This window comes from Cricetulus griseus (assembly GCF_003668045.3).
Source record: "Cricetulus griseus strain 17A/GY chromosome 1 unlocalized genomic scaffold, alternate assembly CriGri-PICRH-1.0 chr1_1, whole genome shotgun sequence".
Taxonomy (NCBI): domain Eukaryota; kingdom Metazoa; phylum Chordata; class Mammalia; order Rodentia; family Cricetidae; genus Cricetulus; species Cricetulus griseus.
Window position 1 is genome coordinate 58,201,687 of NW_023276807.1, and position 24,413 is coordinate 58,226,099.

A 24,413-nucleotide genomic window follows, 5' to 3' on the forward strand; every position below is an offset into this window, starting at 1 on the left:
AGGCCAGCCTTGATAGCAGAGATTAATCTGCCTCTGCCTCCCAAGTGATAGGATTAAAAGCATGTGCCACCATGGCTGGGAATTTGTGTGTTTCATTAGTCCAAACTGGCCTTGAACTAGTAGTAGCTTTACTTGTTTTTGCTAACTTCTAGGCTAGAGAGATACTTGATACCTTTCTCTACCCATCTTTATAGATGATATCAATGCTTCCATTTTCAACATTTAGGATACTTGGCCATAACCCCAGACTGCAACCTCACTAGTAGTGCATTAGCCAATGATCAGTAACCACAGCTGCAGATCCCAAGGATGGAAATGTACCCTAAAAAGGATGACTTCACTGCAAAGAAGCACATACCAGCTGCAGCACACCACTGGAACCTATGACTGGCAGCTTGGCCACTAAACGCACTACTTTTACTAGATGCATGTACTGCACGCATCTGGGAGGCAGTACAGCAAAGATGATTCTGGACATTGTCCAGTGAGGGAACTGGTTCTGGAACCCTTCATAACTTCAGTGTTCTTGTTTAATTTTCTTTTAGACAGGGTCTCCCTGTGCATCTTTAGCAGGCCTTGAACTCACAATGTAGACTAGGCTGGCCTTGAACTCAGATTTGCTTGCCTCTGCTTTCTGAGTGCTGGGATTAAAGGCATGTATGACCAGGTCCAGCCAACCTCAGGGTTCTTGCTGGTCTTCTCCCTTCTTGGTTTCTACCAGTTAAGGGGCTGGAAGGCCGAGCCATGTTGCTTCCAAGTCCGTCCGTCCGTCCGTCCCCCCCCCCCCCGTTCTCTTCTTCCCTGCAGATGTAGGTGTCTTGGCTCCACCAGCTACTAATAATCTCACAGGGTACAATTTAGGCCACCTCTAACATGCACCTGGAGTGACACTAGACACAGCTCACACCTTACACAGGAGTCTGCCATAATAGTTGTTGGTGGCATTTTATTTAATAGTATCACCCAGCACTTGTAACAGGTCTAATTCTGCACAAGCCATATTGGTCACGTCCAGAGTTTTAGAATACTAAATCCAGGCCAAGGATTCCAAATGGAAGGTAGGTCTGTTACTTCAGAGCAAAGTGGCCCACTACCTAATATGGTGGGGGGATTTTAGGTTGCTGGCTCCACCCGGTGGCAGCTGATAGACAGACTTCATTACCATTAAGGCACATTTCTTACTTCATCTATGCTCAATCTTACTTACCTGAAATCAATATATTACATTAACAGAGCCAAGGGACTGATGATCTCTAGCCTCTGGCAATTAGAAAGGATTGAAAGGCAGTATTGATTGATGCCTTGGCCATATTTTAACCCCCAGGAAACCAGACAGATGCAGTACTTTGACAGCACATCTTCATTATATAAGCTGGATTCCCTTTCCCAAGAGACTCAATCTGGTCACCTAAGTAAAATAGCCATTTCATTTTCTTTCAGGTCAATTTCACTATGTTTTATTTGATAGCCATCCCTGCCTCAGGGGATATTTGTGGGCAATTTGAATAGCAACAGCAAGGACTTCAGTGCCTTATATACCCTAGCACCTTTCCTTGAGTCATACAAAGCACTCCGTAGATTCTCCTCCCATCCATCCACACAGCATTGAGTCAAGCAGCGCTGAGGCAGAAATTATGGTCACTGTTTTAACAAGGAAAACGACACTATGATATGGTCTCTAAGCAGATGATTCTGAGCTAAAATTCATTCCCTGGTCCTCTTCGCCGAATTATACCTTTCAGCACAAGAAAACACTTGTAATACTTTGATAGTTACAGGTTTACAGAGGGAAACAATGATAACAACTCTATGATGATGACCAAAACCACAGCCACCAAAAACACCCCGTTCAGAATGTATTTAAAGAGGCAGCCCTAACCCCTGCAGGATGAGGCCATATTGAATTGTCTTGTATTCCCCAGTGACCCAGCAGTAAGCACTAAGAATAGAGCGGCGCTGGTCTGAGTAAGATGATAAGGTGCCTCCTGAAGAGGACAATAACCACCAGCAGGTGGCAGGAGTAAGTCTCCAAGCAGACCCAAACCAAAGAAGATTGTTTTTCCTTTCCTGAGGGGTGGGTGGAGTTTGTACAGGAAAAACTACAAACCAAGATCAGGGATAGTCACAACAAATGCAACCTGGTAACAGGACTCAGGAAGGGCAGGATAGGAATGGGAAAGGAAATGGAGAGTAGGTTGGTTAAGACAAGACTAGCTTTGCATCTCTCATAGATGCAAAGGCGCACCCACACAGGGTTTGGGCTTTGAGTCTCTGTATGGTTTGTTCTACCGTTGGCTAGTCTCATCTCCTCTGAGGAAACAATCTATGATCAGAGGGAACAAGCTCTTAGTCTTGGTTCTCTGCCCTCCGTTACTTTGGTCTTCTTTCCCTGTCTTTCCCAAATCATCAGAGATAGAAGGGTCTGGGAGGTCAGGGAAATATAGAAATCACACAGTGCCAACAGCTCATGGCCCCTTAGTCCCTGTCTCCCTCTTTTGCAGGGGACATCTGCTCCCTTTTCACACGCCCAGGATAAAAATGAAGCAGCAGCAATTTTTATTGAGGGACCTAAACTGAAAATAGGTCTAAAACATAATTTAAAAAAATAAAACAGCAAAAGTAGCAAAAAATATATGACCTTTTAAAAAACATTTTCCTTTTTTTTTTTTTGTTTTTGTTTTTGTTTTTAATATATAGCAATGGATGCCTCCCAGCCACCAGGAGCATCTCACCCAACGGGTAAATCTCTAGTAACGGCCCTTTTAAAAAGACATGTAAATATATACTCAGATTTATACACTTTGTGTTTTCTTCATAGCTATGTACAGAGCCCCGAGTCTAGGGCTCAGCCCCAGGGCCACATCGCTGCCCCCGATCTCTGCCTCACTCTCTTCTGGTACCAGGTATTTGGTCAGCAAAGCAAATTAGTATTGGAATTAAGAAGCCACTGATACCCCCCATCTGAAGCAGAGACTGCCTTCAGTTAAGGCCCGAACAGAAACAAACCCCATTGCTTCAGTAGCCACAAGGCTGCTGCCACCAGAACACAGGAGGCCAATGAGTCAACCAGAACACTCCAGAGAGCTCTTGCTTGCACACCTGTTCCACTTGCTTCTACTCCCCAGGCCTCCAAGGAGTACCAGGCAGCAGGATGGGTCTTGGTCCAACACCTGGGAAGGAGGAAGTGGCTACCAGCAAGTACCTGCCTCTTGACTCCCTTCTCACATGGCCGGTTGAGAAGAGGAAGAGGGATCTGGGGCGGGGTGGGGAGTGACGATGGGGTAGGCCTCACAGGAAGGCCTCAGGTACACACTGGCTCTTGCCAGCAGCAAAGGAGAAGGGGAAAGGCAGTGTGTCCCGCAGGGAATTACGGGTGAGGGGCACAGGTGACGACGAAATTGGGGAAAGGCCGGGGAAGTCAGCGTCTTTTGAGTCCACCATTGGCAAGCTGGGTCGGGTGTCGGGGCAGACAGGGTTCCTCAGGCAACGGCTCATGAGAGAAGACAGAGTCCTCCCCTGAAGAGCAGGTAGAGCTCCGTGTGTCGGGAAAGCTGGGAGAGTACTGGTCCAGAGGCATCGACAGGTCCAGATATTCCTGTGACAGAAGGAAAGGATAGATGGCACACAAACCTTCTTATGGCAGGGTCCCCTTAGTGCCTATGTGATGACCGCTCAAGTTTCAGCCCAGAGTAGCTCTACCTGGTTGGAGGTCAAGGCCACAATGCGGTCCAGGTCTTCCACCAGCTGCTTGAAAGTGGGCCTCTGAGAGGGTACTGCGTGCCAGCAGTCCCGCATCATCATGTACCTGAAGCAGGACAGTGAGGTCAAAGATGGAAGGCAACAGCAGAGCTGGGCCAGAGGGCAGGGGCGGCATGACTCGGGAGGCTGCTCCCTCCAAACACACAGTTTCATTATCTGCCCTCCATGCTCCCACTTCCTTCAGAGCCCGAGGACTTCAAGAACCTCCCATGAGCCGCCACCTAAGGAGCCCTTCCTGATTTCCTCAACATATGACCCAGCTTGCCAGCGGTGGATTCAATGGTGCCAACTACCAGCAGGCCTTCCCCCACAGTCTTTCCCCCAATTCATGCTTACAGCTCATTGGTACAGTTAGTGGGCTTGTCCATCCGATGACCCTCCTTCAGCAGCTTGAAGAGCTCTTCCACAGGCACACCAGGGTATGGGGAGCCACCCAGAGTGAAGATCTCCCACAAGAGCACCCCAAAAGACCACCTACAGGAGAACATGGTGCCACTGTGACTTACGGCACAGGGCCAGGCTGCCCTAGGGTTTCTTTTCTATGTCCTCTTGAGAAGTCAGCAGGGCAGGTGCTCATCTTGAACCTCTCCACCCCCAGCACAGCCCTTAAGTTCAGGAGACAGGGCACAGGAGACAAGGGGGCAGCAAGGGGCAATGCAAAAAAAAGGCTGAAACATGTTCACGGGACAAGACATTGCCCTTCCCCACCCAATGATGGAAAGAAATTCTCAGCAGTCTAGAGATGCAAGACTGCTAGTATTCTTTCCCCAGCATATCCCGGGTAATTGTGTATTTCAAACTCACACGTCACTCTGGTGGGTGTAGATCCGGTCAAACAAGGCCTCGGGTGCCATCCACTTCACAGGCAGCCGGCCCTGCAAGCAGCAGTGTGGGGGAGAAATGACATAGACAGCTCATGGGAGAATTAAAGATGATGGCTCAGGGCAGTGAGGGGACAAGCAGGGCAGGGATAGGTGGGACCCAGGGCACAGCACGTACATTTTCAGCCCATCCTACAGCACCTTTTCTTAGATCACACAACCCCACGTGAGTATAGCAGAGAGTATAGCAAAAGCCTAGTGGGGGTGTGGGACCTGGGAGATGCCAAGCAAGTTACTTACATTGGTGGTTTTTTTATAGTAGTCGATATGGTGAATGTCTCGAGCTAGGCCAAAGTCTGCGATCTTCATTACATTGTCTTCTGTCACCAGGACATTCCTAGCAGCCAGGTCTCGGTGTATGCACTGCAGACAGGGAAGATGGGAGGGGCGGTGACAACCTTGAACCATCCTCCGACACACACCCATCTAGCCCCCTCTACTCCAGCACTTATTGTGTAGTAGGTGGTGGACCACTTTACCTCGTAGGCCTTCTGCCCACACTCCCACCATACTCTCTGGACAACCCCCCAGGATATTCTTTAATTCCCAACACCTTCAGCCGTAGTCTTCTCAGTCACTTTAGCAAGCCCTCCTTTATGTATGCCTTCCTTCTTGATCCCAACCTCTAGCTTTTGGAATTATAACCCCAAAACAGAATGTTTAGGCGTGCACTTAGGCTGTGGAGTGTGTGTACTGAGCCGTGTTCTCCCTGGCAGAGCATGTCTGCACTGGGTAGGGAATTCGAGCAAAGATATAGTGAACACTGAAACCTGTGACAGTCACTTTCACAGACACAAGTCATCTTATCCTCACAGTAATTCCAGGACATAGAAATTAGTATTCCTATTTTTTATCTGAAGAAATACAAAGCTAGGTTCAGTGGCACATGCCTATAACACCAGCACTTGAGAGGCTGAGGCAGGAGAATCACAAATTTAAGGCCAGCCTGTGCTGTACAATGAATTTGAGGCCAGACTCTCTTACCAAATGGGACCTTAGATGTAAATTTAAAAATAGTTGCCTAAGTCTATGCAGAAAGTGGCTGTGTAGATTTCAAACAATTCAATCGGGCCCCAAGGTGACAAGGGCTTTCCTAACTCAGTTTCTCGGAGAACCTAGTTAAATACAAGGGGTCTGGTTTTGTGCACCCCAAGCTCTAAAGAATTAACAGTTGTAAGCTGGAGCCAGGCACATTAATGCATGCAGCATCCTGGCACCACAGAGATGGGGGCACAAGATGAGCTCAAGGCCAGCATGGACTATGTAGTCATAAATTGGAGCGCTAGGTGGCTTCAGTCCCACCCTGTCTTTTGAGGGGAAGGGTGCAATCAGGCCTCATACCTTCTTAGAGGCAAGATACTCCATGCCCCGGGCCACCTGATAGGCACAGGATACCAGATCTTTAGAGGACAGCTGTTCCTCGGGGTTGTGGCTGGGGTTGTAGCAATATTCCAGCCCAGGAGGCCTCCGGGCCTGCAGATATTCCCGAAGGTTGCCTTTGGAGGCATACTCCACGATGACATAAAGAGGACCTACAAGCACAAAGATAGAGACCACAGGTCAGGCAAAAGGTCAGCAGGTGTAGCTACACCAAATGGAAGCCCCTCCTCCAAATGTCACAGCCCACACGTGTCCCATGCCTAGTGTAAACTCCCTTTCCTGACTCCTCCGGATGAGAACAGGGGAAGTCATTCTTCCCATAGAAAGTCAGAAAAAGAATTCTTCCCAGTAGAGTCCAGAAAGTACCCAAGCAGCGCTGAGAGTAGGAGCCCTATTGTAGAATCCAGTAACATCCTTGTTCCGATTCACACACTGAATCTAGGTGTCAGGAAGTAATCTTGGAAGAATGCCAGTCAGGCCAGCCCAGCCCCTGAGAAACACATTGAACTCCCTGCTAAGCCAGTTCCCTAGCCGATGCCCGGAGCCCAGACCTCCCCTGGGAGCACCTACCATCCTGTGTGCATGCCCCCAGCAGGTTGATGATATTCTTGTGCTTGCCAATCATCTTCATCATCTCCATCTCCGAGATCAGATCTGATAAGTCCTTCTCTGTTGCGTCGGCTTCACATACAAACCAGAGAGTGGTGTGAGGGAGGGAGGTGGCAAGCACAGCTAAGGGCTGGGGGAAGCTGATCCCAAAGGGACCCCCTTTCCCCAGGACTTGCTTCTCTCCCTTCACTTCCCATCCGGGAGTTGCCACTACCATGTGGTACTGAATGTGGCTGGAGAGACCATGAGGAAAAAAAAAGCCCAGCTAGTTATGGGACTAAGATGAGCACCTGAACCCAGGTTGATATTAAGAAGCAAAGTTAAGATTTCCCCTCCTGTCATCAGGCAGTGTAGCAGTGTAGCATTATAGAATGTATTTTATTTGGTCCAGACCTAGTTTGCTTAGAAAGGAAAGAGACTACCATGGTAGCAAACAGGAGCATCACTCACACTTCAACATCTTCACAGCCACTTTGGTCACACGGTTGGGTTTGTCCTTATCCAGCCCGATGGCCTCGGCCAATACCACCTGCCCAAAGCAGCCCTCTCCAAGAGGTTTGCCTAAGACCAGTCTTGAGGCAGAAACAGAGAGTGAGAGTCAGGGCTAGACAAACAGTAAGTGACAGTCGGGGCTGCTAAAGGTCAAACTTTATAGGGCAGCTCATCCCCATTTCTCCTGGTGTTTCACCCAGTCAAGAGTGGGGAGCAGCTATTTCCAGAGGCGTCTCGTGTACTTTCACTACCTAAAAGTCCTCAACATACAATTCCTATAGCTAAAACAAGTGTGGTGCCTCTGTGGGAAGTCACAGAGTATTACCTGTCTCTCGGCAGCTCCCAGCGGGGGTCTTCAGGAAGCTCATACTCAGAGACTCCAGCTAGCATGGGGGTCCCACTGGAGGAGAGTCGTGAAGGCCGAACCAGGAGGACCCCAGAGTTCATAGATGCACTGGAGTCAGCAGACACCTATAAGAAAGAGTGGGGTCACCCTTCTAGCAAGGCGAGCAGGAAAGGACAGCAGACTCCTCCCAAATCCCCAACTTTTCTCCACAGCACAGATTGGCTCCTTTCCATAGCATGGTGTGGTAAAAAAAACACATGAGGTCAGCAGCTATATGACTGAGTAATTTCTACCATCAAAAAGTCTTTCCCAATCCCGGCACTCGGGCGGTGGTGGCTCATGCCTTTAATCCCAGCACCGGGGAGGCAGAGGCAGGTGAATCTCTGAGTACAAGGCCATTTTAGTCTACAGGATAGCCAGGGCTACAAGGGAAACGTTGTCCTGAAAAGCCAAATTTAAAAAAAAAAAGTCTTTCTGGGTTCCATTTGACTTACTTATTCAATGAGCATACCAAATATATCTCTTTCAAGAGTTTAGTGTTTTATGTTATCATTAACAGCCTTTTCTTTTCCCAACTCTTTGCAAAAACTCTTTCTCAGACTATGGAGACCTAATCCCCAAGGCACCTTTCTGGGTCAGCAATGTTCTGAGGGACAGTTAATTGTTCACATTTTCTAACCCATTTCCTTCCCACCATGTCTTGGGTGACAGAACGGGGCCTTGTGGTTGGGGTACCGGGTAGACAGGCATGGCGCTGGAGTTGGTTTATAATGCTCCTTCTCTATCCAGAAGGTGGAGTAAAGTCTAACATGGTAGATGAGGAACAGCCAGGGGGGTGGGAAAGGGAGTAGGCCCTGGAGGCCCAGGAAGAGGTGACAAGGCAGTGGTGATCGTGCAAATCCCCCATCTACTTTCTGTTACCTGTCTGCGCAGAGGGATGCTCTTGGCCAGCTTGTGCACAGCCATCTGGCTATGGAAGTCACTCTTCTTGGTGCCGCTCTTCATCTTGTAGATGATGACAGAGCCCACCATACAGGAGATGAGGAAGGCCCCAGTGCAATAGATGATGATCTCCAGATAGAGTGGCGACGTCATCACAGCTGGTCTCTCTTCCAGGGCTGAGTCAGTGTGGACAGGATGTCAGCAGGTTACTGGTGCTTTGCCCATGAGAAGTATGCCCCATGAGAAACCCAGCCCCTGCTCCTTTCCCCCTGGGAACTTGTAGAGAAGGGGAGAATCCAGCCAAATCCTATCGAAGACCGGGATTCTGGTATCAAAAGAACCAGACATCTTGGGACATGTGAGGCATTGTTTAACATCCTTAACCTCAAAACACCCTTTATCCTCATAGAGGATAAAGCCTAGACTATCCTGCTACACAAGTCCAATACTCATTAACTCCAGAGCCATCTTGCAGCTCCCTACCAGGCTAGATGGGCACCACAGACCCTGTGGAAGCGCAATGCTGTGCACATAGATCATATAGAGACAGGCTGCTATGTCCAAGGGACCAGGAGGACCTCAAAGAACAAGACATATAGTGGCACTCAGATGAGGGCTAATGAATGCTCATGGGAGCCACCCTGTGTCTTCCTAATCACCAGTCACCTGTTAGATCAGACCCGCTAATGGCTAAAACACAGTCAAAATAAATTTAACATCTAAATGTGTCTCTAGATTAAAAAAACATGCATTTGGCAGTTCTTAGGAAATCTACTCATGACCCCCACAGGATTCCTGAAATGCAAGGAAGTGGGAGATTAGGAGGGGGGCATCATTTTGCTGTGTTCTTCCACTTCTATTTAGAATTCATAATGCCAGGCAGGGTGGAGCACACCTTTAATCCCAACACTTGGGAGGCAGAGGTAGGCGGATCTCTATGAGTTCAAGGCCAGCCTTGTCCACAGAGTTCCAGGACAGCCAGGACAAAGAAACCCTGTGTCGAAAAAAATCAAAAGAATAGAATTCATACTGTCTTGGCTAATTTTATGTCAATTTGACACAAGCTACAGTCATCTGAAAGAAGGAAACCTTAACTGAGAAAATGCCTCCATAAAAGTGGGCTGTGCACAAACATACATGCACTTTCTTATTAGTGATTAATGTAGAGGGCCCATTCCACTGTGGGCAGTGCCATTCTAAGAAAGTTTTCTAGAAAGCAGGCAGAGCAAGCTATGAGGAGCAAGCCAGTAAGCAGCACCCATCCTTGGTGTCTGCATCAGCTCCTGCCTCCAGGTTTCTGCCCTGTTCAAGTTTCTGCCCCAACTGCCTTTGATGATAAACTGCGATATGGAAATGTAAGCTGAATAAACCCTTTCCTTCCCAAGTTGCTTTTGGTCATGATGTTTTCAACACAGCAAGTGACCCTGACTAAGACACATACTCATTCCCATTTGCCGGTTAGTACACCTTTCCCTTCAGCACAAGAAACAGTGTCTGCCTGCTGGAACCTCCTTCCCCTGCATGTATACAGACAGATCTCTTCCTACAGTCCTCCCCTTTAAAACCTCAGCCAGCGGAAGGAAGAGGAAGTGACACTTGGGAGTCCTCCCAGCCCAACAAGGAACTTAGGAGCTGAAGACAGGGAAAGTGCTATTTGTCCTTTCCCCCAGTGTCAGAAAATGAAGACTCATAGGAAGCACTGACTAAACAGACAGGGATGAGGATAAAAACAAGATGCTTCTCTGCAAGCATCAGTGTGTGGGGCCGCTGGGCAAGCAAGGCAGAAGGGAAGAGTAGAGAAGGAATGCAAGGCAGCAGCTTCAGAACAGTAGCACCCAGGCCACATGCAGCCAAGACCATACTGGTCTTGTGTAACCAGCCCACCACCTGGCATGGCTGCAGGCTCCTTCCTTCCTGGCTGGTACATGGGACAGATCTCCCCACTTGAGAGGGATAAGCCAGAGAGGCTGAATGGGCATCATCAGGCTAAGACAGGCCTTTCCCAAGGTAGCTCAAGTTTGCTGTTATCCAAGCATGCCAGTCAAAGAGCAGCAGAATGAAGACAGGGCCAGCAGCATCCAATGGAAGCTGTAAGCTCCCACTGGCCAAGAACCTGTATTCACAGAGAAGAGGTCCAGGGCTTTTCTTGCGGACACTCTTGGGACTGGCTAAGAGGTCCCAGTAATTCAAACCCTCCAGTACCAAGTGAATGAGGGAAGATGCTATACCCAAGGATAGAAGGAGCCTGTGCTGGAAAACCCTGCCGCAAGGTAAACCCAGAGCTCATGCATGCATTACACTGACCAGGGAGAGAGCCAGATATAGTTGTGCAGGGGGAGGCTACCCGTGACTTCCTGAGAATCCAGGAACCCCCTGCGTGTGCCTCAAAGCAGGAGCAGAAAAGGCACACAGCAGATGGGAGCCATTCTTTAGGCCTCTCCCCAGCCCTGTAATGGATGCGCTGCTCCCATGGCAAAGGTAGGACAAGGAAAGGATCAGTGCAGTGTATACCTTCCAGAACGGTCAACCATGCAGAGTGATGGGAGAGTCCGATAGAGTTACCCGCCAAGCACGTATACTCCCCCGCATCCTCAAAGGAGACATTTCGTAAATGAAGCACCTCCATCTCCTTGTCGGTGGTATTAACTCCAGCAGTCTAGAAGAGACAACGGAAGCAAAATGGACAAGCACAGGACATGAGACCTCAGAGGGACAGAGAAAGAGAGGGGACAGCAAAGGGGACCAAAACCAGAGGAAGAAATGCTCCCCAGCATCTCCTTTGCAACAAGGCAAAAACCACCAGGCAGCGAGACCTGTTAGAGGAAAAGAGTGAGGCCCTGAGGGAGGCTCTCCTGCAGACCTGAGAAGACGATGGCTGGTTACAACCCTTCACCAGACGCTGGCAGCCACTGGCCCAGCCAAGCATGCGGGCGACGGGCAGCATGGAGAAATGGAGCCTGGCAGGTAGGGGGCTGTTTGGTTTTAGGTAAAGAGAAGTCAGTGGGTACAGATGGACAGATGGCAGGGAAAGAAAGGCAGTCTCCACACACACACACAGCCTGCAGATACAAGTAAGAAAGAGAATACCCGGTCCCTTCTCTTCGACACCATTTGAGACTTCAGTCTAAAGTACCATTCCTAACACAAAAGACTATTTCACAAGTGCATGGATGGGCATACATAGTTACACGTGCGTGCGCGCGCGCGCGCGCACACACACACACACACACGAGACAGAGACAGAGAGAGAGAGAGAGAGAGAGAGAAAGAGAGAGACAGAGACAGAGAGAGACAGAGAGAGAGGCATAAAAGAAGCCACAGATAACCAACACAGTACCAAACCAAACTAACCTCCCAAGCCAGGGATTTTTCCATGGCTCTGGGCATTAAGAACAAAGTAGAAGAAAGGTAGAGTTGGTGCTGGCTTCCCAATCTGCCCCAGTAGTGTGGGGCTTAAATCAAGTACCCAGTATAGGGCCCCATCTCCCCATTACCTTTTGCCACAGGTCTGGTGACAGTGAGCCACGCAGACTGGTTAGCTTCACCAATATAATTGGAAACCTTACACACATATTCCCCGCTCTGGGCCTCTGTCACATTGAACAGGGTCAGCACCTCCGCATCCGAGCTATTAATCCCCGAATGCTGGAATAAACCAACGACACACCAGTCAGTTGGGCAAACACTGAGATGTGGCCACACTGTACTCCTGGGGTAACTTTCAGTCAGGCCCAAGGAGCCAAGGTAAGGGAGACACTGAGACCTACCACCTTCACTTCTGGGTGGGGCAAAACAAAACCTCTTATAAGAGTGGATGGAAAGGGAAGGGCAAAATGGAAAAACAGAAGGGGAAGGGAGAAGGGAAAACAAAGAAGAAAAAGGGAAACAGAAAGGGGGGAGAAAGGGAGGAAGCAGAGGAAGGAAGGGGAGGGGAAGGGTCACTGTCCCAAAGCAAATATTCTGTACGTGGTAAACTTCCTCTACCAGACCTGGGTGGGGACTTGTAATTGGAGACAGAGCTCCAAGACCCATGCTAGAGCTGGCCCCCTTTCTTCCAGAATATTTTCAGCACCAGTGGCAAAGAGAAGGGACAGCCAGTAAATCTCTAGGACAGCCAAGGCAGGGGAGGATGAGGTCTAACTTCTGGTTATTCCTGCTGCAAAATCCACTGGAGACATAAGCAATTACCTCCCTGGATTAATGGAGCACTCAGGGACAATGAAAGTCTGGGAGTGAGAGGAAAAAGGAAGAAAATGCCATTACTCCTCAAACGCCTGAGAATTTATAGGTGGCATTTACTTTTCCAACTGTTTAAGCAGCACCCTTATCGTTTACTTTGTTCACCAAAAGATTGTAACTTGGGACAAAAGCAGGTCTGACACGGGTAAACATGTGTGTTGGAAGGCTGTGGTGCTAGGCCACAAGCAAGCAAGAGTCTCAATGCCTTCCTTGAGTAATTGATCCAAGATCCAGAATCACTCTCAAAGGTCGTTAGAAACCAGCCACTATTATCACCCACACCCACCCTCTCTTCCCAGCTCATGCCCACCTTCTGCTGTCACCAGCCTGTGGCTAGATCCCTACTAAGATGGAGTATGATGTGCCTTATGGGTAAGGCTGAGCCCTAATCCCCGACACTGAGCCCCAGGGGACACCTGGTCACCTTCCCAGCACACTGGCCAAGAATGAGGCTAAGATTACCTTCAGGATCTGGACATACGGCAAGTTGTCTGGGCCAATCTTACTTCCGTTCACCTCGATATGCTTCAGCCACTGGATGTGAGGCTGTGGGTCACTGTACACCTTACACATGAACTCCACGTTGCTGCCCAGGGCCACGGTCTTATTGGCAGGTAACCCTGCCTGCAGGATGGGCCGGTGAGGGGATCGCTCTGTGGAGGAAGGGAAAATATGGACATGTCTCTTCAATGGCCCGGTCCTGGTTGGAATGCTGGCAGAAGTAGGTTCTACCTTGGTTCTCCAGTATCCTTCCCAGTGAGAGAAGGGATGCCATTTCCTCCAGTCCTGCACCTGCATTTTCAGACACAACCAAGTCTCTTGTCTAAATAGAGACACACTCCCAGATTCCAGTGTCTTAGACTGTCCCCAGATCTTCCTGACCACAGTCGTCTTCCTGAACTACATCAATGCCAAGGCAGGTGCTGATTCTGAGGCTCGGGACCATACACCCTCCAGAACAGAAGGCCCACAACCTCTACAATCACAGCCCCGAGACAAACAACACACTGTTCTTCCTGTCTTTTGAAATGCCACCAAGTAGACATGCTTGAAATTCTTTTTTATTTTTAATATTTTTTTGATGCTTAAGATTCTATATTCAAAGGCACTTGGCCTCTACACCTCAGTGTGTGCCCTTGGCCTATAGCTACTCTAATTGTGCCTACACTGTTAAGGACACAAAGGACAAAGCTCAGGGCATGAATTTAAAGACCCTGGTATGTTAGTGGCGTTCATTAAGCAACCGCTGCTATTATACTACAGTTCTCACCACTGCATCTAGCTATGTCTTTCAAGACATGCCACATAATAGTAGCAGTTGCCTAATGAATGAAAAAAAAAAAAAAAAAAAAAAGTGAGCCAGGAATGGTAGTGCCTGCCTTTAATCCCAGCTCAAGAGGCATGGCAGGCAGAGTGAGTTCAGGTGAGTTCAAGGTCAGCCTGGTCTACATGGCAGGTTCCAGGATAGCCAGGGATACTTAGAGACCCTGTCCCAAATGAACAAATGAATAAAATAAAAGAAAGAAGAAAAGTGAGGCTTAAGGCAGGCCCATGCCTGTAATCCTAGCACTTGAGAGGTTGGAGCAGGAGGAACACCATGAGTTCAAGGTTAGGCTGTACACGAAGTGAGTTCCAAAGCAGCCTGGGCTTAAAGTCTGAGATTGTATATCAATCAAATTGGAAGGAAGGAAGGAAGGAAGGAAGGAAGGAAGGAAGGAAGGAAGGGAGGGAGAAAAGGATGAAGAGAGGGAAGGAGGGAGGGAGGAAAAAGTGGGGCTCATAGTGGGAAGTACAGTGCCAAATGTCCAGATTCCGTTCCCAGGGCCTCAGACACCATGGCTGCCTTTCCCCACCTTGCCCTCTCCCCCACCTGACTCTTGCCACCTTAGCCTTGGTCTTCTTACCTACGACATCAAGCTGGTAGGTATGGTTGATGCTGCCATACTCGTTCTCCACGATGCAGGTGTAGTTGCCCTTGTCAGAGGGCACTACGGAGTCCATTATGATGCTCCAGGTGGCATAACGAACCTGTAGGACACAGCCAAAGGGCTTTGTTGAATGTCTGGGGGAAGGTGCAGATGAGAACAGGTAGCACGTGGCCAGTGCTGCAGTGGCCAAAACAAAGCATAGAGGGACTAATTCTTGGCCTATTCATACTCGGAACATACCGTGCAATCTAAACTAGGATGGTGTGAAGACCCTGGACACCTTCATGCTAGCATCCAGGAGCAGCCACGATCTGGACAAATGTGCCTTTGGCAAATTCTCCTAAACTCACTGGGAATCCTCTCCATGACCATCAATCTCATTCCTACGCCTGATGTGGCTCTCCTACTACTCTGGACACGGAGTCTCAAACGCCATCTCCTCAGGCTTGGCAGGACGGATCAGTGGACAAAGGCACTGACAAGTTTGATCCCAAGACCCACATAGTGGAAGGAGACAACCAGTTCCTGCAAGCTGTCTTGTGATGTCCACATGCACACCACTGCTTGTCCACAAAATAAATGAAAATGCAGTTAAAACAAAATAAAACAAAACACCCTATCTCTTCTTCCTGTTGACTCTCTAGTCAGATCTGTGCTCAACCTTCCTTCTGCTCTTCCTCCAAGGCACTAACTGAATAACTGTTGACCACAGTTGCCCTTTGACATTTGCCTTTTTATTAGGCTACAAAATCTTCATAGGCCAGAATACTGTCTTGTCCTAGCTGAAGCACAGTAACTTGCATACAGTAAGTACGTGGTAAGTTAAGGTAAAGCTTTTCCATATTCCTTCTTTTCTTTTCTTTTTTAGGTACAATGCTGCTTGACCAATGACTAGGATTCTCATCAGGTTAACTCAGTCTTTTTTTTTTTTTTTTCCATTCAACAGGGTTTATTTCACATATATGCCATATTCCTTCTTTTAAAAAAAGAAAAAAGAAAAAGCCTGGTGGCAGTAGTGAAGGCAGCACACATCTTTAATCTCAGCACTCAGGAGGCAGAGGCAGGAGGATCTCTGTGAGTCTGAGGTCAGCCTGGTCTCCAGAGTGAGTTCTAGGACAGGCTTCAAAGCTACACAGAGAAACCCTGTCTCGAAAAACAAAACAAAAACAAAGGAAGGGAGGGAGGGAGAGAGGGAACTAGAAGTGGTGGTGCACACCTTTAATCCCAGCACTCAGGAGGCAGAGCAGGTTGATCTGAGTTCTAGGCCAGCCTGATCTATAAAGTAAGTTCCAGGACAGCCAGGGCTACACAGAGAAACCCTGGCTCCAATAAATAAACAAATAATCAAATAAATAATTAAAAATAAAAATAAAGAAAAAGATCTACCGCTACTTTTAAGTGCATAAATGTGTTTGTGCACACACACATGTGAGTGTAGGTGTGCGCAGAAGCCCTGGAGCTGGAGTTGTAGGTGTTGTGAGTTGCCTGATATGGGTGCTGGGAACCAGACTTGGTCCTCTGAAGAGTGGTATATGCTTAACCACTAAGCAGTCTCTCCAGCCATCCCCTCCCTCTGCTTTGTTTCCTTATACAAGAGCAATGAGAAGCCATGAGTGGTGGCACTTTGGATCTAAGACTGGAGGAAGGGGAGTTCCAGGCCAGTCAGGGGTATATAGGGAAGAAACAGTCTCAAAAAAGCCAAGAAGGAATGAAAAGAGAAGTCTAGAAGTCTATTTGGGAACCTTGGGGATCATCAGATATCTGAGGAAGAGATTCTCATCCAATTGTTCTTCCTATAAATATGAAGGACTTGACCCGTAGGGAAAGGAAGAAGCTTATCAGCCTAGGAAGTACATAATGGTATCAATAAGCCACACAAACGCTTTCATATGCTGTATTTCTTGGCAGAGGTCTAGTGAGTTTGTCATTCTCATGTTTTCTTATGGGGAGATGACTGATTTTCTCTTTTAGGCTTGGGGCTTGAAGATATGACTCATTGTGGGCTTGGTATGCAGAAGGACAAGGAAAGGGGAAAGGAAGGGGGGTGGGTTCTATGTACTGACAGCTTAAAACATACCTACACTCTTCTATCTGATAATTTCATTTCCAATAATCTGTCCTGAGAAAGGTCCTTTAAGATGGCCAGGCATAGTGGCACACATATTTCTTTAATCCCAGTACTCAGGAGGCAGAGACAGGTAGATCTCTGAGTTGGAGGCCAGCCTGGTCTACAGAGTGACTTCTAAGACAGCCAGGGCTACACAGAGAAACCCTATCTAGACACCGCCTCCCAAAGGGGGCAACTAAACAACAAAATAATAAAGGCATTTAATATGGGTTTCCTATCCTAGCCCTCCCTCCAATGTCTTCTTCTAACTTTTCTTAAATATGAACACACACATACCTTATAGCCTCCAATTCGGTGGTCAGGTTTGAATTCTTTGCCATTTTTCAACCAGCGCAAAGTGGGATTGGGTGTCCCACTGGATGGGCACTTGAACTTCACCGTCTTGGCAGCAGGTACCGCATGCAGTTTCTTTTCCATCTTTTCTGGGGATGTCCAATATGGGGCTACAGCTGCCCAGGAAAAGCCAAGGGAGACAGATGAGGGCAGTAGGAGTGCTCCGGCTCAGAAGCAAGGGCCCAGGCAGGACCACACATACCCATCTATCTGCTCAATACCTCAGGCCATCTAGCGGGGCAGCAGCCAGGCACCATGGCCCACAGGCCCTCTGAGCCTCTCTCCTCCCATTTAGGCAGCCCTACCCCTAAGTCTCAACTCTCAAGGCTCAAAGTCTGTAAAGAAGGTAGAAAACAGTGTCTCACGCCTACGGTTTGGTTTGGTGTTGTCCGTCTCTTTCTCCTCTGAAGAGGAGTCATCGTCATCGTCATCATCCTCCGAGGAGGGAAGGGCATCTGTGAGAAGAAGGGAAATGGGGGCGCCCTGAGGCACTTCTGAGCATTTCCAGATTGTCACCCAAACAGAAGTCACCTCATCAGGACCGCTCAGTGCAGTCACAGACAACACACCCATCCATTCCCTAAGGACTCTGTTTCTCCCAAACTACCTCAGTGACCGTCTGTGTTTAAGAACGGCATGCTGCAGTGCTCATCCCAACCCAATGCACTGCCGCTGCCTTCTCCTGAAGTCCAGATGGCTCCAGCAGGACCAGTTACTCCCCCCACCCCAAGTTATTTAATTCCATCTTATATACCAACTAACAGTACCACCTGGGTACCCACAACAGCAGCTGAGGAATTGGTGTTCTTTGGACATCAACATGGAGAAACCCAAGCAGGTCTAGACACTATGGGCCTTGAAGCTACTTCTAAAACCGTAAGATGAACAGCCTACCATGGGGATCCTCTAGTGTAGACCTGCTGATGGCTGGGGGCTGCCTGCTTTTCTTTCTCTCCTCCCAGAATTTCTTTTTACTTTATGTGTATGTATTGAGCCTGTATGAGCATGTACCATGTGCATGCAGGATCCCAAGGGGGCCAGAAGAAGGTGCTGGATCCCCTGCAAGAGTATCAAGTGCTCTTAACAGCTGAGCCATCATCTCTCCAGCCCCAGAGAGCCTTTTTTATTGTTGTTTTAAGACAGGGCCTCACAATGTAGGGATATAGACCAAGTTGGCTTCAAACTCACAGAGATCCTCTAGAGTGCTGGGATTAAAGGTGTGCACCACCATGTCCGATACAACTGGGATGCACCCATTTAAAAACACCCTGGGTGTGGTGGAGCACACTTTTTAATTCCAACACTCGGGAGGTAGAAGCAGGCATCTCTCTTGTGAGTTTTGTGGCTGGCCTGGTCTATATAGTGAGCTCTGGATAGCCAGGGCTGAGTAGAGACCCTGTCTCAAAAAAGAAAAAAAAAGGGGGGGGGGCAGAAAGGGGCTCGCTATCCATTTACCAGAAGTCTCTCTATTCCCCGCTGCCACTCTTGGGGTTTAGGGAAGCATGTTCCTCAACTGGGGACAAGCTCTAAATGATGCCTGGGAGAAGGTTCCAAGCCACATCTTGGCACCAGAAAAGTTTCAGCTTTTCTTTCTCAGATTCTGGTTTTGTGAAAATCACATTCTAAAGCAATCATTATCCCAATAACAAGAGCTCATACCCTTCCGTGAGCTAGACAACAGGTTTTTTTCTTTTCCTCCACAAAGCCAGGCAGGAACCTCACCATATACTCTCTCGCTCCAATCACTAATCCCAGGCCTTGACAAGATGACGCTGGCTGAGCCCCACTTAACATGATTGGGACACGCTGTGTTGGGGAAACCGCAGGTCTTAACAGTCCCGGGTCACTGGCTGGGATCTGCTGTACCTGGTCAACCTCTTGAGAGCTAAGCCACGCAGCGCAGCGGGCAGGGAGCAATGTTAGTGGGCAGCAGTTCTGAAGCAGAGTAGGGGAAGACCACAGACCGGAAGGAAGTTGGCCTCCCTTTAAAACCAGCAAACGAAGTTGGAGGAGTGGATGGGGAGAGGGCTTTGCTACCAACCTGAGACATTGACGGAGAAGTAGGTGGTGTCGCTGCCGGAGGGGCTGCTGGTCACACAAGCGTAGAGGCCAGAGTCGGCGGGGATGGAATCCCGCACCTCCACCTCCTCCCCTGTGATGCGGGTGCGGTTGCTCTCCACAAGCTGCACCCCGTCCCGCAGCCAGTTGATGCTCTGCACATCATCCCGCAGCCGACAGCGAAGCTGTAGCAGGTCACCAGGGTGGACCAGGAGAGACTCCACTTCCACAGGGACTCCCCAGGGCTGAGCTGCAGCCACCCACAGGGGCCGGGAAAAAGAGCCAAGTGGGGAAAGGAGGAGGAGAGAGAAAGGGAGTTAGGTGAGCCACAGGCCACTGACTGCACTGTCCGGGCCTCAATGAGGCCACAGAGCTGGGGACTGGACTATGTACCAGTTGGAAATGATGGGCAACCTGAGGCCCCAGATCTTCTCCTCCACCCCACTTTTCCGTAAGTCAAGGAAGAAAGAGGCCGAAGTTAGGAAGCAGCTGCAGCAGCATTAAGCAGGTTTCAATTTCCTCCATCCTAAGGGGAAAGGTTTTCCTGTATCTAGAATGCCCCCTGCCCCATTTGCTGCTCAGTTCTGTGCCAAGAACAGCCACTTCCCACTGGAACACCCCATTCCTTTTTAGCCCTGTCAGCTTCACCTCTTTCCCTAGTGAATAAACCCAACCCATCACAAACCCAGCAGCCCCCACGCCCAAGATGAGAGCAGGCATTTGGCTGATCAGGACTCTGGGTACACATGACTCAGCGAGGGTGGGGGCCTGGCCCTCCAGCAACACAGATGCACGTGTGGGAGGGACAGCCAAGGAGAGGTCAGCTCAGGGGAGCCTCCAGAGAACAGGTGTTAGGCCCAAGGCCTGCAGCTGCCACAGCAGCACATTTGCTCTGGCAGCAGACACGGCACACATAAACCCTTTCTCATCCACTGCCCGGGTGCATGCTCTTCTGCACCCCACCTTCCTCCTCGAGCGACCCAGCGTCACACTGGTGGCTTGAATGAGAATGGCTCCCAAAAGCTCATATATTTGAATGTTTGGTCCCTAGCTGGCCAAATTGTTCTGAGAAGGATTAGGAGGCATGAACTTGTTGGAAGAGGCATATCACTGCTAGTGGGCTTTGAGGTTTCAAAAGCCCAAACCAGGTCTAGTCTCTCCCAATCAGTCTGTCTGTCCATCTGTCTGTCTATCCCTCCCTCCAACTTGTAAGGTCTCAGCTACTGCTCTGGTGCCATGCCTGCCTGCCTACCACCATGCTCCCCATCTAGACTCACCTGGAACTGTAAGCAAGCCCCAAATTAAAAGTTTTCTCTTTATAAATTGCCTTGGTTCTGGTGTCTCTTCTCAGTAAGAGAAAAGTAGCTAAGACAGACAGACACACACACACCCTAGGCATTCCAGGCAGAAAGAGCTAGAACTACCCGAAGATCTGATGATATGGAGAGCTCTAGTGGGTGAGCTGACTGACTTGCTGTGTCATCAGGATGACCTATATTCTTGGCACTACTAGTAAGTAACCAACCACACTGGTTGATCCCTTTGCTAAGAAGGAAACAAAGAAGTTTCCGTTCTTTCTTGGGTGTTCAAATGTATGACTAGCCTCTTCCTCCAAAAGAATGTACCAGGTGCCCCTCATGCCTGCCACCCACCTAGGCTTAAGTAGAATTGGGTGCAGGTGCCTAAGACTTTGAACTAGCATGCTGGCCCTCAGCCCTGCTCTGACCCCATCCTTTGCCTCTCTCTAGATATTCACCAGTGTTCAGACTGGCAAGTACCTACCTCCTCCTGGAAGCCAGTTCTCACTACCAGCTAGTGAGAGGATGGGATGGGTCACCACCAAGAGTTCCCAACTAAATACTTGTGGATCCAATGACACGGACATTCTCCCTATTGTCTTTTTTCCTGATTTCCCTTTGCCTTTTAAACTCCATCCATTTATTTACTTGTTTTCTGAGACAAGGACTTGCTATGTATCCTAAACTAACTACAAACTTGTGATTATGCCATTTCTGCCTCTGCCATTTAGGGATTATAAGTATGTGTTGCCATTTTCAGGCTTTTTTTTTTGGAGGCAGGGTCTTACTTTGTAGCCCTGGCTGGCCTAGAACTCACAGAGATCCACCTGCTTCTTCACCCTGAGTGCTGGGGGTTACAGGTGTAAATCACCACACCTGGCTTACACCCAGATTTGTGTTTTCTGAGACAGAGTTTCAGGGTGTCTTGAACTCGATGTGGAGCACAGACTGGCCCTGCCATATCTGACTCCCTGATCCCCACATTTATTTTTATTTTTATTTTTATTTTTTTGCAGTGCTGAGGGTGGAGCCCAGTGCTTTGCAAACACTACACAAATGCTGTGCTATTGAGATACGGCACTGCTATAGTCTCTCTGTTCTAGATGTTTTATTTTTAACTATGTGTATGTGTTTGTGTCTGTGGGCGTGTGCACATGAGTGTGGGTCACAGAAGGTTGTGAGTCACCTGACAGGGGTGATGGGAACCACATGGGATCCTCTGAACTTGGATCCTCCTAGCCAGCAGCCATGGCTCCAGCTTCTCACTTTAATGACTCTTTCTCAAGTCTCCATTGGTTTGTACTTTAGGTACAAACTTTAGATATGTAGAGGTTCAACATGGTTCTTCTTCCAAAGAGCTCAAACATTGTCATTTACTAGCCTGAAGACTCTCTCCTAAATACTAGACCACAGACAGAGAAAGGAAGAGAACTCCTTTAAAAGGGGTCTGGGTACCAGCAGGCTAACACATGTTTATTTTTGTGAGTCTGGTCAACGAGTGCACCATGGAGGAGGGCAGAGCACACAGCTGATTAAAAATAGCTGCGGCGGACTATTCCTTCCATTTTTTTATGGTTCACGGTTTTGCCAAAAGAAGAAAAACAGCTTGGAAGTTGACCCTGAAGGAGCACAACAGCGCTCCTCCTATTGATCCCATCTTATTTCCCTCAAGTGATCTCACTGATTAAATATTTTGCTGCTCAGGAACTGCACCAGCCATTGGTCAACAGTGAACTCAAATTCTCAGACTCAGGCATCAAACAGCCTGTTCACAAAGGTTCCAGAGACAAAAAGCCATTCCCAAAGGAAACTCAGCAAAAGGAAAAAAAGACAAGAGGAGTCAATCCCAAGGGGAGAAGCCAGGGAATCTGCCCTTTTGCATGGCCATAACTTCCAGCCAGTGCTGACCAGCGTGGAAAAGAAAGTCATCTTTGTGCTCTACAAAACCAGCCTTCTTGTTTCCAGGCCGCCTCCTCCTGCTCCTAGAGCCATCCTGGGATAACCTGTTATTCACACTCCCTATCCCTACACTCTGGTTTACATAGTTTCACACAGCTGTCCTCACCCAAATCTTACCCTGGATATAAAGTAAGACCCAAACCCTCTTGGCCTCTGAGGCTCCTACCAATACTGTCTTTCCACTCTACCCAACCATGTCTCTGTCTTGCACCCAAACCTGGCTGTGCCTTGGTACAGCTGCATCTTCCCCTGCACAGAAATCGGACTTCTGTCGACAGCAAACAGCCTCTTGTGTTCTCCTGACATACCAGCAGCATTTAGTCCACGATACTGGTTATGTTTTCATACATATTCAGTACAGACAAAAAAAAAAAAAAAATGACGAAAGGTTCTCCATCCAGTTGATTGAATCAGCAAATAGAATCCATAGACATGGAGGACTGCCTGCATATTCAGAGTTAGAAAAGAATTCCAAAAATCTAATTTTAGACTATTTTATCTCCCTGCCTCAAGAAAACCCATAATCATAGAAGTGACTCCTGCCTGGCCTTTTTATAGCCTTAGCTATCCTGAAAGTCCATTCACTATGGAGATCAAGCTGGACCTCAAATTTACACAGATCATGTGTCATGTGGGCAAGGTTCTTCTGTGTCTTATCTTTTGTCTCAGTATTTTTTCCTTCCTTCCTTCCTTCCTTCCTTCCTTCCTTCCTTCCTTCCTTCCTTCCTTCCCTCCTTCCCTCCTTCCTTCTTTCCTTCCTTGTTTTTTAGGTCAGGGTTTCTCTGTGTAGCCCTGGCTATCCTGGAACTCGAACTGTAGACCAGCGGTGCCTCTGTCTCCTCAGTGCTGGGATTAAAGGCATGGGCTACCACCATTCCGGCCTACTTCCTTCTTTCTAATGGCAGACTAGTATTTTGGTGCATGGTTTATCGAATCCCATTGACAACTGGAAGACATTGGGAAGTCTTGTCTCTCAGTGATAGCAAGTGCCCAAACCATCCCCTATGAACCAGAAAGCAGACCTGACTCTTACAATGTTTTTGTAACTCTTCACAGCAGGGACACAGATATGAAACTCATGAATCAGCTGAGAGGCCATAAAGCATTAGTGGCCTTTTTAGTTGACAGCAGAGCCCTTAGGTGTGTTAGGCTCTCCATTCACAAAGCAGAGAGAAAGCCTGTTTATTGTGGGAGGTGACAGAAAGGAGACCAATTGGACCTGTGTTACTGTCCTATAGAAGGGCCCTGACCTTGACCCTGTTCCTAGGTAAGTGGCTAATTGCTCGATAACAACCCATGGCTGTTAAAAATTGTCCTTACTCAACAGTATTTATCCCTATTGTATGAATGGACTTTGGGAGCCTATTCCCCATAGAGGGATACTCTCTCAGCCTAGATACATGGGGGAGGGCCTAGGCCCTGCTCCAAATGATGTGACAGACTTTGGTGATCCCCCATGGAAGGCCTCAACCTCCCTGGGGAAGCATAAAGGGGGATGGGATGGGGGGTTGGTGGGGGACATGGAAGAATGGGAAGGAGAGGGAACTGGGATTGATATGTAAACCAAGATTGTTTCTAATTTAAATAAAAAATATAAATAGTTTAAAAAATTGTCCTCAATGTCCTCCTTTGACAAGTAATACTTGGCATTCTTTTGCCTCCTCTGAACTGGACTTTTTTCAGTTAAGACCAATGGGCTAGAGCTACATGCAGCAGGCTCATTGGTCAATGAGAGACCAGCTACTGTTATTAAACTGGCTAAGGATGAAGAAAAGGAAGACATTTGATGGCTCAGTCACTAGAAATCTGCATTCCAGTTCTTGAAGAATGTGACCTGTTAGAAAAAGTACGGGACCAACCAGCCAGCCAGATGGTTCAGGGTAAAGGCACTTGCTGCCAAACTCAATGTTCCACGTTTGCCCCTCAGAGCCCACGTGGTAGGAGACGAGAATCAACTCCTGAAAGCTGACCACTGATCTTAACATATATACATAACATATACATACATAATAAACACAAAAACATAATTTTTTTAAAACTTTTTTTTTTTTTGAAACAGGG

General features: G+C 48.3%; 1 protein-coding gene across 7 annotated transcripts in view; it reads right to left on the minus strand.

Annotated features, from left to right (window-relative positions):
• Positions 1-1,441: 1,441 nt before the first annotated feature.
• Positions 1,442-24,413, minus strand: part of Fgfr1 (fibroblast growth factor receptor 1) — a 55,277-nt gene continuing 32,305 nt past the window's right edge. The window contains exons 3-18 of one of the 7 annotated variants that reach the window (XM_027395330.2): positions 19,079-19,345; positions 17,403-17,492; positions 16,981-17,153; positions 14,553-14,676; positions 13,111-13,301; positions 10,921-11,065; positions 8,383-8,585; positions 7,447-7,592; positions 7,080-7,201; positions 6,591-6,701; positions 5,982-6,172; positions 4,881-5,003; positions 4,564-4,634; positions 4,096-4,233; positions 3,700-3,805; positions 1,442-3,595 (exon numbers count right to left, since the gene is read on the minus strand). In XM_027395330.2, coding sequence (XP_027251131.1) covers positions 3,419-3,595; positions 3,700-3,805; positions 4,096-4,233; positions 4,564-4,634; positions 4,881-5,003; positions 5,982-6,172; positions 6,591-6,701; positions 7,080-7,201; positions 7,447-7,592; positions 8,383-8,585; positions 10,921-11,065; positions 13,111-13,301; positions 14,553-14,676; positions 16,981-17,153; positions 17,403-17,492; positions 19,079-19,345 — 2,378 coding nt within the window. In that variant the 3' untranslated portion in view covers positions 1,442-3,418. The remainder of the gene's footprint in view (positions 3,596-3,699; positions 3,806-4,095; positions 4,234-4,563; positions 4,635-4,880; positions 5,004-5,981; positions 6,173-6,590; positions 6,702-7,079; positions 7,202-7,446; positions 7,593-8,382; positions 8,586-10,920; positions 11,066-13,110; positions 13,302-14,552; positions 14,677-16,980; positions 17,154-17,402; positions 17,493-19,078; positions 19,346-24,413) is intronic. The other 6 variants (XM_027395333.2, XM_027395332.2, XM_027395331.2 and 3 more) reach the window with 6 other exon arrangements.